This window comes from Alternaria alternata (assembly GCF_001642055.1).
Source record: "Alternaria alternata strain SRC1lrK2f unplaced genomic scaffold CC77scaffold_14, whole genome shotgun sequence".
Taxonomy (NCBI): Eukaryota; Fungi; Ascomycota; class Dothideomycetes; order Pleosporales; family Pleosporaceae; genus Alternaria; species Alternaria alternata.
In genome coordinates this window covers 835,274-850,839 of record NW_017306203.1, presented here as the reverse complement: position 1 = coordinate 850,839, position 15,566 = coordinate 835,274, and the positions used below count along the sequence as shown (strand labels likewise).

The 15,566-nt window shown below is 51.7% G+C and overlaps 6 protein-coding genes across 6 annotated transcripts; 2 read left to right on the top strand and 4 right to left on the bottom strand.

Annotated features, from left to right (window-relative positions):
- Positions 1-1,113: 1,113 nt before the first annotated feature.
- On the bottom strand, positions 1,114-2,368 carry CC77DRAFT_939031 (DUF1917-domain-containing protein; the record flags this gene model as incomplete). The annotated part of the gene is made up of 4 exons (XM_018534655.1): positions 1,114-1,382; positions 1,435-1,561; positions 1,619-2,238; positions 2,305-2,368. 4 exons carry the CDS (start codon positions 2,366-2,368, stop codon positions 1,114-1,116), a joined length of 1,080 nt encoding a protein of 359 aa, XP_018384525.1.
- A 260-nt stretch (positions 2,369-2,628) lies between these two features.
- Positions 2,629-4,186, top strand: CC77DRAFT_1032489 (prim-pol domain-containing protein; the record flags this gene model as incomplete). Its single annotated transcript, XM_018526739.1, has 2 exons — positions 2,629-2,879; positions 2,935-4,186. 2 exons carry the CDS (start codon positions 2,629-2,631, stop codon positions 4,184-4,186), a joined length of 1,503 nt encoding a protein of 500 aa, XP_018384524.1.
- A 256-nt stretch (positions 4,187-4,442) lies between these two features.
- CC77DRAFT_1032488 (hypothetical protein) lies at positions 4,443-6,410 on the bottom strand (the record flags this gene model as incomplete). Its single annotated transcript, XM_018526738.1, has 2 exons — positions 4,443-4,868; positions 4,974-6,410. The coding sequence occupies 2 exons, from the start codon at positions 6,408-6,410 to the stop codon at positions 4,443-4,445; spliced, it is 1,863 nt and encodes a 620-aa protein (XP_018384523.1).
- Positions 6,411-7,582: 1,172 nt separating this feature from the next.
- Positions 7,583-9,262, top strand: CC77DRAFT_938832 (cytochrome P450; the record flags this gene model as incomplete). The annotated part of the gene is made up of 3 exons (XM_018534641.1): positions 7,583-7,982; positions 8,081-8,378; positions 8,428-9,262. The coding sequence occupies 3 exons, from the start codon at positions 7,583-7,585 to the stop codon at positions 9,260-9,262; spliced, it is 1,533 nt and encodes a 510-aa protein (XP_018384522.1).
- A 67-nt stretch (positions 9,263-9,329) lies between these two features.
- Positions 9,330-10,786, bottom strand: CC77DRAFT_1021925 (hypothetical protein). Its single transcript, XM_018525361.1, has 4 exons — positions 10,715-10,786; positions 10,321-10,428; positions 9,884-10,209; positions 9,330-9,822 (listed from the first exon to the last, which is right to left on the bottom strand). Exons 2-4 carry the CDS (start codon positions 10,346-10,348, stop codon positions 9,742-9,744), a joined length of 435 nt encoding a protein of 144 aa, XP_018384521.1. The 5' UTR covers positions 10,349-10,428; positions 10,715-10,786; the 3' UTR covers positions 9,330-9,741.
- Positions 10,787-11,331: 545 nt separating this feature from the next.
- On the bottom strand, positions 11,332-14,630 carry CC77DRAFT_938842 (NAD-specific glutamate dehydrogenase; the record flags this gene model as incomplete). Its single annotated transcript, XM_018534643.1, has 3 exons — positions 11,332-11,478; positions 11,531-14,237; positions 14,287-14,630. 3 exons carry the CDS (start codon positions 14,628-14,630, stop codon positions 11,332-11,334), a joined length of 3,198 nt encoding a protein of 1,065 aa, XP_018384520.1.
- Positions 14,631-15,566: the final 936 nt, after the last annotated feature.

Here is a 15,566-nt window from a genome sequence, read left to right as displayed (position 1 = left end):
GTAAGAAGGACTGTTGATGTCGTGATGCTCGTTGGTGGACAAGAGGTGCGAGTTCTGAGGATATCGGAGTAAGGCCCGGTTCTGTCCGGAGAAGCTAAACGTATGTCAGCCAGCGTACCTCCCAACACGATCTTCCCATTACTCGATTGAAATCGAGTAAGGGAAACACAATATGCCGGAACTGACACCAGCCAGGCTAGTCCAATATGGACGCCCTTACAATTCTCGGGGCTGGCCGATGGCCATATAATCAGCCGAGAACCCGAATGCGCCCGGGTCTTTTTTGCATCCGTTGTCCCGCCTACCTCTTTTATAGAAGGATGAACATACTCAGACACCGTATCGGAATCTCGAAAGACGCGAATATGTAGAAAAGTGAAGAGATGGCCAAAATGTGGTTTCGGAGTGTTCCGATATTCTGACATGTTGTGATCGTCGGTAGAAGTCGTCCACCGCAAGCGGCGAACTACGGCGGTCGAAGCCCTGTCCTCAAGGTAACTATCGAGTAACGGAAACTCGACGCCTCACGGTTTCTGGAATTTTCAGTAGCGCGCCAACACCACGTACGTCGCAGAACGACAACTACTCTCAACTGGCTCTGGCGGCCAGTAGACTTTGCAGACACGATGCGCCGAAATGCCTCTACATTGGCTGCATGCGCCTACGGGCTATTCAGTGTAGCGGTAAAGACCATGCAGCTGCGCTGCAACACCGGAGATGAATTTTGCTTACGTTTGCTTCGAGTGGTTGAAGGGTATATTGCTCAGCATGGTACGCAACGGTCTTAGTTGCAGTCTCGTTGGCATATCAAATGCGCTGTTGCTTCCGGGAGCGGCTCGGAGATCAGCGTCGACAGGTATAACCGCATGCCTGACGCGTACTTGTTTGTCTGTGAACAGCCTTTTTGAGACCGATCAGAGGACGTAGCCGCCACCAATCGCGGTGACGATGCTACGGGGGAGAACAGCGTGATGAGATTTATTACTGGATATTGTGCTGCAATTAACACACCTTAGAGTGAGTACGTAAAACTTGTATCTTCCTGAAAAATCCCTTGGTTGGTTATGGCTGTTGATCTCGTCCCCAAGTAGCACTATAGCCGTCAATGCCCACTTAAAGAAAACCGCTCAGGGTCGACTGCTTCTTCTGGGCCAGCGATGCTGACTTCGGCACCTTGTCAGCCGCCAACAAAGACCGAGAGTTGTAAAGACTCGCTTGTAAGCCATATTCTACGGCTGTATCGCGGACAAGATTCAGATAAGTGTATGCATCTGGTTTGTAATAGATGGTTCTGCCGCCGTTCAGGAGACCCATGTTCTCAAGTTCATGGAGTACTCGCAATACGTCGTCAGCGTCCTGGAAGTCCTTTGTGTATACACAGACTGGTATTTCTGAGTCAGTACCTGTGCACTGCAGATTACAAATGGAACTCACTCAGTCGCTCCTCTTTGCCATCGTCGGTAGCGACCTTACAAGTACAACCAAGTCGATTGTCAATCACGTTTGCAACGACTTGCTTCCAAACCCGTGTAACGTCTACTGATTTCGGGAATAACATCCACTAGTCTGGGTCAGTCATACGGGTGGGCGGTTGCACGGATTGTCCAGCTGATTATACCTTTCCGGAAAGAACGTTTGTCTCGTTTGCGAGGCTTGAAATCCGTCCCTGTAGAGCCTTACTCTCTTGACTGAGCTGTTTAGTCATACCCCTCGGTCCTCTGGCCCCTTCCTTCTGGATATCGCGGCGAGTCTGAAGCGACTGCTCAAGTAAGTCCATGCCACGCGATGTGAAGTCTTCAACACGAGGCGAAGGTGACTTGTCGCGAGGATTGCGATGTGGATTAGCGGCCCAGATCCAAGGGAATGTAGTGATGGCTGTATTATATGGAGGAAGGCGTCTGACGAAGTCATCGACAGGCTCGCCCAGTTGCCATGCATCCTCCTGACCTTCTAGAGGATTGAACAGTTCGTGTGACGGTATGGGTGAGAGCTCTCGCTTCCGTTTGCCTGATCGCGCAAGTCGCTCCTGCTCCATAGCTTTGCGGTCGACACCCGACATGTTGAAGCTGGTGTCTTTCACTGCAGTCTCTGTACCTGAAGTCGCCTTATCAGATAGTGGTATTGGTGCTCTGGCTGCCATCGTGATCACATTAAGATCCTTCTGATGTGCATGCCAGAAAGGTTCGTGCTTGAAGTTTTCGCATAGCCTTAGTTGATGTTGTTGCTCAGCTTCATCACCTTGGTCCAATCATTAGTCAGGTGCGGCTGTGACATGTCCCAGTACGGAATATATCAAGTACTCACCATAGAAGCTGCTGTCATCCGATATCCACCCTTCCCCGGACACAGTGTCCTCCTCCTCCGCCATCAGTCGCGGAATAGTTCTTGTTGTCGGGGTTCATGCCCTGAGGTTTGAGCAAGGTGGAGAATGTTTGCTTGGAAGTTGACGCGATATGACGAGGGAGGGTGACCCAAATGAGGAAGCAATGGGGGACACTAGACAAGGGTACCCCTACACCCCAAACGCGCCCGCGACCACTATACGCGAACGCGTCGACCAACTCTTTCATCGCCAGCGTACGCGTCCTCACCACATATACCCCGAAATCTAATCGCATGACTTCCGAGATGCCACATTCAATTACGCCAGAGTCTACGCCTGCAGAGGAGTCCTCAGCGACGCCGTCCCAAGGCGACGCTATTAAAATAGAACCGGAGACGCAAGATGTCGCAATGGACGACGCACCCACGCCTGCCGCGGCAGACAAGTCCAAAGCAAGCCTCGAAGAGCTCTTCGACGATGAAGATTCAGACGAAGAATTTGCTTCGAGTGCGCCGGCACCTACGTCGCAAGAGGATGCCTCACAACCCGCACCAATGTACGCCCCACCTGTCGAGGTGTTACATTCATGGCAACCGCTGATATCGATATAGCAAGATCACATCCAAATCATCTTTCTCCGATCCAGACGTCATGCGTGCCTTCTACCAACGCCTGTTCCCTTTCCGCCCTCTCTTCCAATGGCTGAACCATTCCGCAACACCTACCAATGACTTTGCACACCGCGAATTCGCCTTCACCCTACCCAACGACGCATACCTACGATACCAATCGTTCCCAACAGCCGATCTACTACGGAAGCAATGCATAAACATGCTGCCCTCGCGTTTCGAAATCGGTCCCATGTATAGCACGAACCCGCGAGACAGGAAGACACTGCGGAAAGCGAGCTCATTCCGCCCGTTAATGAAAGAGTTGGTGTTCGATATCGATATGACGGATTACGATGATATCAGGACATGTTGCACGGGTGCGAACATCTGTCTGAAGTGCTGGGGCTTCATCACAATGGCCATCAAGACCATCGACGTTGCTCTACGGGAAGACTTTGGGTTCAAACACATTCTCTGGGTGTATTCCGGTCGTCGAGGAGCCCACGCCTGGGTCTGCGACAGGCGCGCACGAGAAATGGACGACCAGAAGCGCCGCTCAGTGGCCAGCTATCTCGAGTTGCTCAAGGGAGGAGATCAAGGCGGCAAAAGAGTACATGCATGGCGACCACTACACCCCCATCTTGAGCGTAGTCTGGACATCCTGAAAGAACACTTCCAAACCACCATTCTTGCTGAACAAGATCCGTGGGCAACAGAAGAAAAGGCCGCACACCTTCTCAACCTCATCCCAGACCCTACCCTGAAGGCTGCATTGCAGAAGAAGTGGGACTCTGCGCCCTCCCGCCCCAGCGCATCGAAATGGGCCGACATCGACGCGTTGGCAAAATCCGGTGCCTTGTCAAAGTCACCCAAGGACCTTCGCGAAGCCAAACAAGACATCATCTTAGAATACACATACCCCCGTCTCGATGCCGAAGTCTCCAAGAAGCTAAACCATTTGCTCAAATCCCCATTCGTAATCCATCCTGGAACAGGTCGTGTCTGTGTCCCGATCGACACGACGAAGGTGGAAGAATTCGATCCGTTGAGTGTACCTACAGTCACCCAATTGCTTCAGGAAATCGATGATTGGTCAGGCGAAGAAACGGATAAGAAGATGCAGGATTGGGAGAAGACAAGCCTGAAGCCATATGTAGATTACTTCCGGCGGTTCGTTGCTGGCTTGGTGGATGAGGAAAAACCAGCGCTCAAGAGGGAGAGGGAGGAGGGTGCTGATGCCATGGAATTCTGATAACGTACCCAGTATCATGGTTGTAAGGATTCTGAGGACGCTTGGCGTTGAGGAAATGCAGAGGGGAATATCTATGATGCATTCCGATGATTCAATTCGTTACCCACTGCGAGGGGGCTTGTTTATCCCAATGATGTCGCTGCTGGAGCAGATACCGTAAATATACATTTGTTTGTTGCATCTGCTTCAGTAGTGACATCAGGGGGACAGACAAGTTCCTGAGTACTATACTCTCCTCAATTTTCCACACTCCGCCTCACCCAGTAAACCCTAGTTGACAAACGTTCCCCTCCATAGTACAATATGGCATCTGGATCGGCTCAGCACCGATTCCCTTCGCCACCAGCCTCTCCCTCATCTCACTCAGCCTAGGCGCTGCATCAATCTGACTCCTATTCTGCCCCTGCCCGTCCTTGGCGCCCGACCAGAGCACCTCCGCAGCCGCAGCCGCACGAGGCCAAATCATGCGATCAACATTGACAGGGTCGGTTTGTTCAGCCCACATATGCGCTTCACCGCCTAATACGAGATGCTGGTTCTCAGCTGGAACGCCAGACAAAGGATCGTACGAGTAGATGAGACGCCAGTTATGGAAAGGAGCGCAGTAGTCCTGGTAAGGCCAGTAATTGGCGCTGACCGAAGGATCAAAATTGAGCCACTGGCCTTTGCCGCAGTCGAGGTACTTTTATCATCTATCAGTATGCGCTATCTATCATTTCTTGGAAGAGAAGAGAGTGGACAAGAAAATGTCGTTATCTGGAGTAGTTGCAAAAGAAGCTTCACTTACCCAATAATTGTAATTTCCAACCAAGGCTTTGTGTCCTGCTGCAGTGATTTGTGCAACTGCTTCGTCACTCTGCCACGACTGCACAATCACGTCGGAGCCGAGTGTCAAGTTCCACTCTAACAGCATTTCTTCCCATACAACAGGTGTGAGCCCTGCGGCGCGTACCTGGTCATGAGCTCGATCGACGAATATCTGCATAAGAGGTTGCAGGACGGCCGAGTCGTTGCTCCTGACAGTATCATCGAGTAAGTACGCATTTCGATTTACTTCGTCGCCGCCGGTGTGGTAGTACGTTGAGTACGGGAACACCCTTGGTAGTAAGTCATTGAATAATTTTTCGAAGAAATCGTAGACGGCAGTGGAATTGAGCTTCAGTGTGCCGGTTGGCGGCTGGGCGGCGTAGGTGTTCCAATCCGGTTGTTGCTCAAATGCTGCTATCAGGTCTGGGAAGCTGCGGTGTATGCTTGAGGTGTGGCCTGGCATGTCAATTTCGGTGATCATCTGCACGCCTTGAATCGCTGCGTAGCGTTGGAAGTCCTTGAAGTCGTTTACTGTGTAGACCAAGTCCGGACGGTACGCTCCTTTCGCGGAGAGTTCGGGCATGGAAGGTATCTCCAAAGGCCAGGACTGACTATCCGTTACGTGGAGATGGAACCGATTCATCTTGTTGTAAGCAGCCGCCTCGATTTGTCGCTTGACGTCGGCCGTAGAGAAGTAGTTTCGTGAGGTGTCGAGATTAATGCCACGGTGCTGGAACTTCGGGCTGTCGAATATCTGCACAGGCGCCGAAAGTGTGTATACATCCTGCTTGTTCGAGTGTGCATAGAAGAGCTGTGTGAATGTCGTCAAGCCTCGTGCTATTCCGATGCTAGTGTTCGCGCTGATGCTTGCAACACCCTGCTCTGTTAAAGTCAAGCTGTACGATTCGTCGACGTCTCCAGCGAGAGACTTGGCGACATCCGGTTGATCAGCTTTGAGCAATTTGACATCGATGCGAGAGACGTATGTTGTGTTTGACGCGCTTGGGGATGGCTCATCCCAGTCCCGAGGGTGGAATTTCCATGGATAAAAGTTGTTCTTGAAAACTGTTTGCCACGTAGAACCGATAGCGTACTCAATTATATCGTCGCCTGTAACGCCTTCCTGGGTAGAGTTCTTGGATGCTTCGCTGAGTACTGGTTCCGTGTAACTCTTGCGCAAATTGAGCTGGCTGCTGTCCTGTACATTGAGACTGCTGTTAGAATTTGATGCGAAGAGAAAGGGAATCTGATGTATGTTCGAGCCTACATTTCTTGCGCCAGGTTCGTACCAGTAGAATGGTACATCTTCGGAGATGAAAAGAACAGTATCGCCCTGCTCGTGAGAGACGGGTATCGGCCAGATAGCCGCTACTGAAGAGACGAGAAGAGATTGTATGGTAAATATAAGGGGTTTCATATTGCAAACAGATCAGATAGAGATTGAGAGGGATAGAGAGCACCTCGAAAGATAGGAGTAACTGATGACGACGTGCAATTTATGTACAAGAACGAAGACTGGCGCAAGGAAATGTACCTGGGTAGGCCCGATCCGTAAGCTCCGAATGGCCTCACACAGCCACAGCTACCGCGATGTCCCCGGTAATCACAGAGGGTAATATACTAATGCCTGGTATACACTGTATAGCTTAAGACTGTCGAACTGCGAAGCTTAGGTGGTATCCTTAGCCGAGAGTTTATGGATGCGAGCTAGTGGGGCATGAGATCCTACGCAGAAGCACGATGACGTGCGGGCGCTCAAGTCCAGCCTCGTCTTCAGCGAAAGATAAGTTCAATCAGCTTCGAAGTAAGTTTCAGTACATTGCGATGTGCAACCCTGAGTCGCGTCCTTTGCATTTCTGCCAATCCTCTGGGGTCTCCGCGCGGCGCGGGTTTCTAGTGACGGCTTGATGCTGCCGCCGCCTCGGCAGTCCGGGCGATCCGCCATGTGCTGATGGAAGGTATCTGCAGCGCACGTCCTCGAGCAAGCAAACAGCTAAAGCCTCTCCAGACCACAAGCACGGGAGCTCCTGAGTTATGCGCCCTATATAAACATATCGCTTCATGAGCACGGATCTCGGATTCCCAAGTCTTCCAGACTTCGTCCGAGCGGCACCATGTCACCACCATCCCCACTTTGTCCAACTATCTCGATCGTCCTTCCCCGCTTTTACAGGGAATCGGGGATGGATGTGCATGAGCGCACCATGGCTACGCGAGCCTCTAGCATACAGTGTCTACGTCGAAAATAGCGAGTCTTGCGGGACGCGTGCTCCCAGATGTCATACCGAGGTGTCAATGGAGCACACGACGTTCTGATTGCACCAGGCATGGATGCAAGAGGCCATGGCAAGCTCATGTGCCACAAAAGAAGGATAACCCCATGGCACCAATTGGCTGTTGGTTCCTAACATGCTCAAGGCAGCTGTCAAAGCTCGGCTTCCTTGTCGTCCCGAGAGTCTAAAGTATGTCGTTTACCCGCCGGTAGTCCACTCGGCCTGGCACACCATCTTCATGTGAATGCTACCATATATGCGTGTGTGCTGACAACCTGTGAAGCGCTATAGGCTCTAGCAATCGTCTCTGCCTGTCATGGCCGAATTCAAGAGCACGAATTTCTCGACCTCCTACCTACTCGGCGCCGCCGTCGTCCTGCTCCTGGGCTACAGGATCGTACAAAGATTCTCCATCAATGCGCGAATCCGCAAGCTCGGCGCTCGAGCGCCAGTTCGAAAGACATATTTCCCCTATGGCCTGGACATGGCGTATGAAGTCATTACCTTTGCCCTGAAAGATGAGACATACGCAATGTGGGTTGGCATGTTCCAGAAATGGTGTGGACCAGGGCGATACACAATTGAGGCTGGCATCGGCGAGCGCGTGCTTCTGACCGCAGACCCAGAGAACATCAAAGCAATTCTTGCGACGCAATTCAAGGACTATGGCAAGGGAGAGCAGTTTAGGAAAGACTGGCATACCTTCTTGGGTAACGGTACGTGGATAAGAGGGCGGAAGTTTAGGCCCCCCACTGTGCGGGACAACTGAACAGTCTTGGACTCAATGGATGGATGGCTGACAACCTTTGAACAGGTATCTTCACCACCGATGGGCAACTATGGCACAACTCACGCCAGCTCATTCGTCCGCAATTTGTCAAGGATCGCCTAAGCGATATTGACATCTTCGAGCAACATACCCAGATCCTCATCTCTAAAATCGCTGAGAGCGGGGAGATTGACACTCTGGACATGATGTTCAGGTATACATTGGATGCAGCCACGCACTTTCTACTTGGTCAGAGTGTAGGAAGTTTGGATGAACCGAAAACAGTCTTCGCAGATGCATTCTATAACGCTCAGCGTGTACAGAGCTTCGTAGCTAAAGTCGGGTACGCAAACTTGCTCACGTGCCTGAAACCTATCACTAACACCAAGCAGACCTCTAAACTGGCTTATCCCGCGAAAGCGCATGGGATTCTACGACTCCATCAAGATTATCAACGATTTCGTATCCACTTTCATCGACACAGCCCTCGCACTGTCTCCAGAAGAGCTTGAAAAGAAGACAAACCATGATGAAGGCTACACATTTCTCCACGCCATCGCAGGCTACACGCGCGACCGAGACATGCTACGCGACCAACTTGTCTCTGTTCTCCTAGCAGGCCGCGACACAACAGCCTGCACACTGACATGGGTAATCTACCACCTATCCATAGACCCGACCATAACCGCCAAACTGCGTCAAGAAATCCTCCAAACAGTCGGCCCCGACCGCCAACCAACCTACGAGGACTTGAAAAACATGAAATATCTCCAACACATTCTGAACGAAACCCTTCGTCTGTACCCCGTCGTCCCATACAACGTACGCATGGCCCTCAAAGACACGACGCTCCCCACCGGCGGCGGTCCAGACGGCACGCAACCCATTGGTGTCCTCGCCGGTACACCGATCGGTTACTCGACCCTCGTTATGCAACGCCGCGCAGATTTGTATCCACCTACTTCCAGATCTTTCCCTCCTCCCGATGCTTTCGCGCCCGATCGATGGGATTCATGGACCCCGAAGAGCTGGACTTATGTCCCATTTAACGGGGGACCTAGAATCTGTATCGGTCAGCAGTTTGCGCTTACGGAGATGGGCTATACGCTTGTGAGACTGTTCCAGCGATTCGAGTCAGTGGAGAACAGGATGGGCGGTACGGAACCAGGAATGCATGCTGATATTGTACTGCAACCTGCAAAGGAGGTTAGGGTTGCTTTTAAGTAAGACAAGGTCGATTGAATGGATGGATGTCTGGTCCAGGCGTGTGTTTTGAACGTTGGTCCTATTGAATATGTATGAGCGAATACCACTTTGTTGTATCAAACATGCACCCGAACATTCCCCTATGCTGCGGGTTTCTCACAACGCACATTAATCTGTCACAAGGACTGCTTCCTGTTCTACAATCACAAGCAGATAAACACATTGAAACATATTCGGATATGTTGGTTGGTAACAGTCCTATTGTCTAACAACAAAAGCATCAAAAACGCCTGGGTATCTTATCATACACATTCCGAACATGAACGCTGACAACTAGGGAAGAAACTAGGCTTATCGTAACTCGTAACCAAGGGGAAACATGGTGGATCCCATGGCTCTCGCTCTACGTAGAAACAGGTGACGATGCAAGCGAGGCACGTAGCAAGAAAATGCGGCCGCGACGATCACATTCTATGGAACAAACAAATGCAAGGATTCTCTCAGGCCTTGACGCCTCGAGTTCGCGGTGCGGCACGCTTGGTGGTCGAATCTGTGCCTCGTGCTTTGGCGGTACCTGCGGCCTAGATAGTAGTGTTAGCTAACATGGCTTTCTGTTATTCTAGATGTGTAGGAATGACTTACCTTCTTTCCTGGCTTGCCTTCAACATCACCAACGATGTGCTCCGCCTTTCCAACAATCTTATCCACAACTTTCTCAGTCTTTGTCCTCGGCTTCTTGACAGTCTTCACGTTCGCACCGGTGGTCTTCTTTGGTGCTGCAGCAGGTTTCTTGGTCGTAGTAGTCTTCTTGGTAGTAGTTGTGCTGCTGGTAGCCTTGGGTTTAGTAACGCGGCCAGAAGCTACTTTGCTGGTGCGGGGCTTCGATGTGTTGGCCTTGGTGGTCGTGCTGCGTTTTGTAGGCGCGATTGCGTTCTCAATCTGCTGAACAAGACGGGGCTTAGAGTTGCCTTCGTGAACAAGTCAGTATGCTACTGCGTATGTTTGGGAATGGCAACCGAGGTATTGAGGCGTGGTGGGGGGCAGTACAAGGCAGTCTGTGAAGGGGGGAGGAAACTTACCAGTTCTCGCGCGCGTAGTTGCTGCCATCTTAATTGTTCTAGAGATTTCTAGATAGTGGATGGGTGTCTTTGAAGTGATTGTGTGGCGTGTGGAGTGATGAGTCGAAGCTGCGTGACGGAAGTTAGCACGCGTGCCGCATAGTGTGGAAGCAGTGCGCGAAAAGCGAAGCTTATCAACGAGCTATCTCTTTCAAAGACGAAATAGGGAGACAGGAAATGCAGGCGACCATTGCACACGTAGTAAGAAGACAGGAGAAGCGCGTTATGCAGAACGCGCGCGCAAAGCCGCTGGCATGACACCAACGTGCCTTTCAAAGTGCGCAAAAGCAGGCGAATACATGGGTATTTGCGCTGGGAATATGGAAAGGTGGCAGAGAAAGCCTAGGCGACTTACTTACAGCTATTGGCGACAGTGTTCCAGGGGCGGTTCGTGAATGCGACAAAGATTGTTGTTGCTGAAGGTGGGCGGTCGAGGTCAGAATGGGCGGGGGAAGCTCCCACTTTAAACTTCCAAGCGAGATGGAGGACGTGTCTCATCACAACAACACATGGCAAGGTCAGCTGAGCCAATGAGAGATCCGCTAGAACACATCATGTTATTTCGAGGATCAAGCTTCCCGATCGGGCTGTTTCGTTTTGGAATAGCCTACTCAGCTCTGCATCCTTTGCTACTCAAGTTGTGTGCCTCCTTCGCAATTCACCGCTCTCTGCGGCCCTACCACGTTATCGGGATCCTTTCTGACAACCACAAGAACTCAGCTAATCACAGGCGCGGATGAATGTTTGAGTATCCTCATAGCATAACCATGAATTGAATAAATCGTATTCATCTATCGTTCGTTGGTACAGCCAAAATAGCCGCCCGTCTCAGCACCCACACGATGGGATCCCCTAAGCGCCGTCCATGTCCATGGTCGGAGAATATCACTGACCCTCCTGAGGTAACTTTTGAATCCATTCCATAACGCCTTTTGAGCCTTGACGCTCATGCTTAATACTCATGAAAGCCTCCTAGTGCGCAGCTGATTTACTACCCTTCGCCATACGCTTGTTCATGAAGTCGAAGAAAGCGAATTGACTGGCCGATACACCGTATTCGTAAACGAAGCGACTGGCGAGGTAGCTTCCGAAGATGGCACGAAGATAGTTGTCCGGTACCTGCATATTGGTTAGTCCATGCTTCATTTGCTCGGTATTGATTATGACTTACCCTCTTAATGATCTTGTCTAGACCAATCTTCTCAAGCAAGATATTTGGCAGCGCCTCCTTGAGGATCGACTCCCTGAACTCAACATTGTGCCACAGCTCGGTGTTCTGAAGTTCCTCGTCCAGCTTCGTGATCGCGTTACTGAGTGTGTCACTGAGGACGCTGCGAGGCTGACCAGTGTTCTGGTGTTCCCTCCAGATGGCCTCAAACTCAAGACGTGCATTGTTCTGGATTGTCTTTTGCACTTGGCGAACGTAGTTGTTGTAGAACTCCGGAGCCTGGCCATCTTCACCAACACACATGTGCTTGAGGAAGCTCTCGTCGTCGAATGCCAGCGATGCGAGGACCTCAAGCGAGGAAGAAGTAACACCACCCTTGTTGGCTGAAGCATCCTTGTATAGAATGCAACCGGCCTTCTCGAGACGGAGCTTGGCGTCTTGGGTGATGAAGAGGTTAGCACCTTCCACAATGTATGGGATTACCGATTTGCCATCAACAATGAGCTTGTTGGCAGTTGACAGATCGATAGACTCAGGTCGACCACCACAAGGGACGAAGGAGTCGTAGTGCATGTCACTGCGGAGATGGAAAGTGTTTCGGAAGGTTGTACCGTTGTAGACAAGGTCTCCGTTTGGCAGTCGCTTGTTGGTGTCATCAACCAAAATACGGTAGCCTTCTGGTGAAAGCTTCGAAGCGTCAAAGTGGTTGATCATCTTACGCTCCTTGGCTAGGCGCACAAGCTCCTCGTGGTTGATACCATTGTTGTCGACCAAGACACCGGAACCATCAACGATTGCAACGTACTTCTCGTTGCTGAGCAGGATCTCGTTCGAACCAAGATCACCGTCAGGACCACCTGTCTGCAGCTTGCGAACCTTGCTGGGGTCGAGGTTAAGCTTGCGGTAGATACCCAAAACATACTCACGGACAGACAATGTCGTCATGCCGTATCGGTCGTGAGGGATACCACCCAACTTGGGGCTCTTTCCGGTGAAGAATGACTTCCACCATGGGGCGCCACGAGTGCGTGCATGCTCAGTGGCCCAGTCGACAAGATCAGCAGTGTTCTCATCAGGACCCATGAAGAGAATTTCTTCCTTGCCGTGGAGATCGACGATAGGATCCTTGATACCAGGACTGGTAGGGGGCAGGAGTAGATCGAGGATACTGTCAATGTACTTCTCAAAAGCGCCCCGGGCCTTATCCTGGTGTTTGAAGTCAAGGAGCACGACACCCTTGGAACCACCTTCCGGAATATCCTTGTTCTTACGTTGCTGTGTGTTTGCAAGGTTGTAGTTCTCATCAAACATGGAGCGCGCGTTGATAGAGTAGGCCTCCTGACTCCTAGATTTGACGATGCGGATACCTCCACGAGCAATGTCACGGAAGCGGAGATGGAAACCACGGAACTCAGAACCGATGACAAGGAACATTCCGTACAACGGCTGAGGGTACTCTGTGGATGGGAGGAAGGTGGGGTTCAGACGGAAGCTGATGGCGACCTTGGTAGGAGTATAGAAGTTCGTCTTCAGTACCGACTGATTGAAGACACGGAAGGCGGTCATGACCATCTCATGGTGATCGTTGGCAACAGCCTTGTTGATGGTATCGGTCAACTCCGCGTCTGTCTGAACCTTGTCAACCTGGAGACGGAGATAACTCAGTGTCGGCAGGAAGTCGTCCTCTTGGCCCCTGGTCTGGACGTAGTGTGTCTTCGCGAATGGAAGATACAAGGTGTGGACGAGTTCTGGGTAAGTCATGATGATCTCGTAGATGTAGTCAGCGGTAAAGGTCTCGGCACGAAGTCGGCGCTTCAGCTTGGAAAGCAGCTCGGCATGTACGCTGTTTTCTGGGTCCAGAATTGCCGATAAGGCAGTGTACTCGCTTCCCAGTCGGTTGAGGAAGTGAGTAATGAAGACCCACACGCAGTGTGCATAGATGGTCTCTTGTAAACTCAGTCTGCTCGTAGCGAAAAGCGTCTGGAACTTATTTTGTGGAAGACAGTAGAGCAGAGAAACCTCCTTGGTGATCTGGTGGATTGAGGCTTCGATTGGTGGGTGCTTGGCACCGGCAGCTCCTGGAAGCGGGCGCAAGTAGAGGGACATGACGGTGTAGCCGTTGGAGAACTGCTCGACGTACTTTCGCGAGGTGGTCAGACCATAGTAATGGTACAGATCGCTCAAGGCACTGAAAAGACCCAATGCACTTCCGCGCTTGAAACCGACGACGAGACGCTTGTCTCTTGAGCCTTCGATATCGAAATGGTCAATGACCGGGCCCGTCCGCTCTACAGCGACCTGGAGAATTTGTTGGTAAACCTCCTTGGTGTTCTTGGTCGCCTTCTGCAGGAAACGCTTGTCACCAATCTTCTCGATGTCGGTCTCCGTCTCGCTGGGGTTGGGGTCGACAAAGTCGCATTGGTAGACGAAATAGCATCGCAATTGCTGGTCTTCGCTTCCTGGCAGCGGGCTCTCGGAGCGGAAGCTCTCTACACGGTATGCCAGACCAGGCTTGGATACAGCCAGGTACTTCTTGCCCAAACGTTGCTCGTATTGAGGGCCGTCGATGACGCTCACACCGGGCCTGCTGGTATCGATGTAAACGGCGTGGTCGGCGGCTTCCTTGTCGAGCCTGATCTCAAGACGTTTGTCGTCTCTGGCATATGCGGCGACCTTTGCGGCGTAGAGCGAGTGGATGTGGCTGATGATTCTGTAACGTTTGTTAGCGCAGTCGCCGTAGGAATTGCAGCCGTGCTTACGCATCTACCGTCTCGGTAGCAAAGTACATGTCGTCAATGCCCAGCTCGTTGTAGAACCACTTGGTTTCTGATTCTACGAGCTCTGGGGGCATGAAACCCTTCTCCTCGACGCCGTCCATGACGGCCTCCATCTGCTGTGCCTTTCCCTCGAATACAGGAGCAACATAGCCGGAACCGCCCGATCCCTCCTGGGGGATCATTCGCGGCGTTGAGCTTCCTGAGCCTGGTGCGCTCAGATGTGTGGGAAGAGGTGAAGGGCGGCGGTCTGGGGTGTGAAGGAGCTGCTCGAGCTGCTTGTGCTGAGCTGGGTGGCCATTTGCGGCGTCAACTGGTGTGGAAGCCATGCTGGGCGTGTGCAATTGAACTGTGAGTCGTCCAAAAAGGTGCTGTATAGCGATTGAGACGAAGCCTGGTAGAAATGCGTGCTTAGTGAGACGCGTCAGGCGTGGTAAGAAAGCGCAACGAGTTTGGTCGATCGCGCGATAGTGGGGCGTTGAATAGAGGGGCAGTCGAAACCAAGCCTACAAACTTATAATTAGTCGGCCGTTCGATACAGATATACGAAGAATGTCAGATGCACCGCTATTTCGGGCCTCGTAAAATGCTATGATGCAGGAACGTTAGCTTACCTTCTAGTACAACCAACGAGCCGCAGCCGTCGATCACCGCTTCGGATAAGGATAGTAGAGGCAATTGGACAGATGATCCACCGCTCTTTGTTTGATGGGTCTGCGGAATCGGGAGAGCAAATTGTGTACAGGCAGATCTTGCAGTAGCCCGTATACCCGTTTAACACGTCCGATGCCAGTCAGGATGTGAGTGACAGCGAAGTATGTCGGTACAACGCTACAATCTTCCAGGTACCTGACGGTGAAACAGTAACCCTGGATGTGGATGATAACAAGATAAGATGATAGAGTACAGGAGAATGAGGCTTGCAGCCGATGAGAGTACCTTCCAACCCAGCAGCAAGAGCGGACCCCGTTACCTTTATAACCCTTCTCGTCTCGTCTCATGGTCGTTGGATGCTCGGCGGCGGCGTACCTGAACTGGCCCGCCGCAAGCCGAATTTGCGGAGGTGCATGGGTAAGCCCGCTAGCGCTGCACCGTACCACCCAGACTTCACGTAATTAGAACGGGGCCCCCAAGCCGGTGCTTCAGTACTCGAAAGAACATGACCTGCAAAAAAGCCGCATCAGAGTTTTCCCCAGTGATGCCGAGAAAGCCTAGCCTTGCCTGCATGAGCTGCAGCTGTTGCAGTAGTGTCTCAATACCATACT

Bases quoted from the DNA above. Each gene is read 5' to 3' on its own strand.
- CC77DRAFT_1021925 (XM_018525361.1), bottom strand. From the start codon at position 10,348: ATGGCAGCAACTACGCGCGCGAGAACTG. The intron at 10,210-10,320 runs GTAAGTTTCCTC...TTGTTCACGAAG, and splicing joins AACTACGCGCGCGAGAACTG to GCAACTCTAAGCCCCGTCTT. The intron at 9,823-9,883 runs GTAAGTCATTCC...ACTACTATCTAG, and splicing joins AAGGCAAGCCAGGAAAGAAG to GCCGCAGGTACCGCCAAAGC.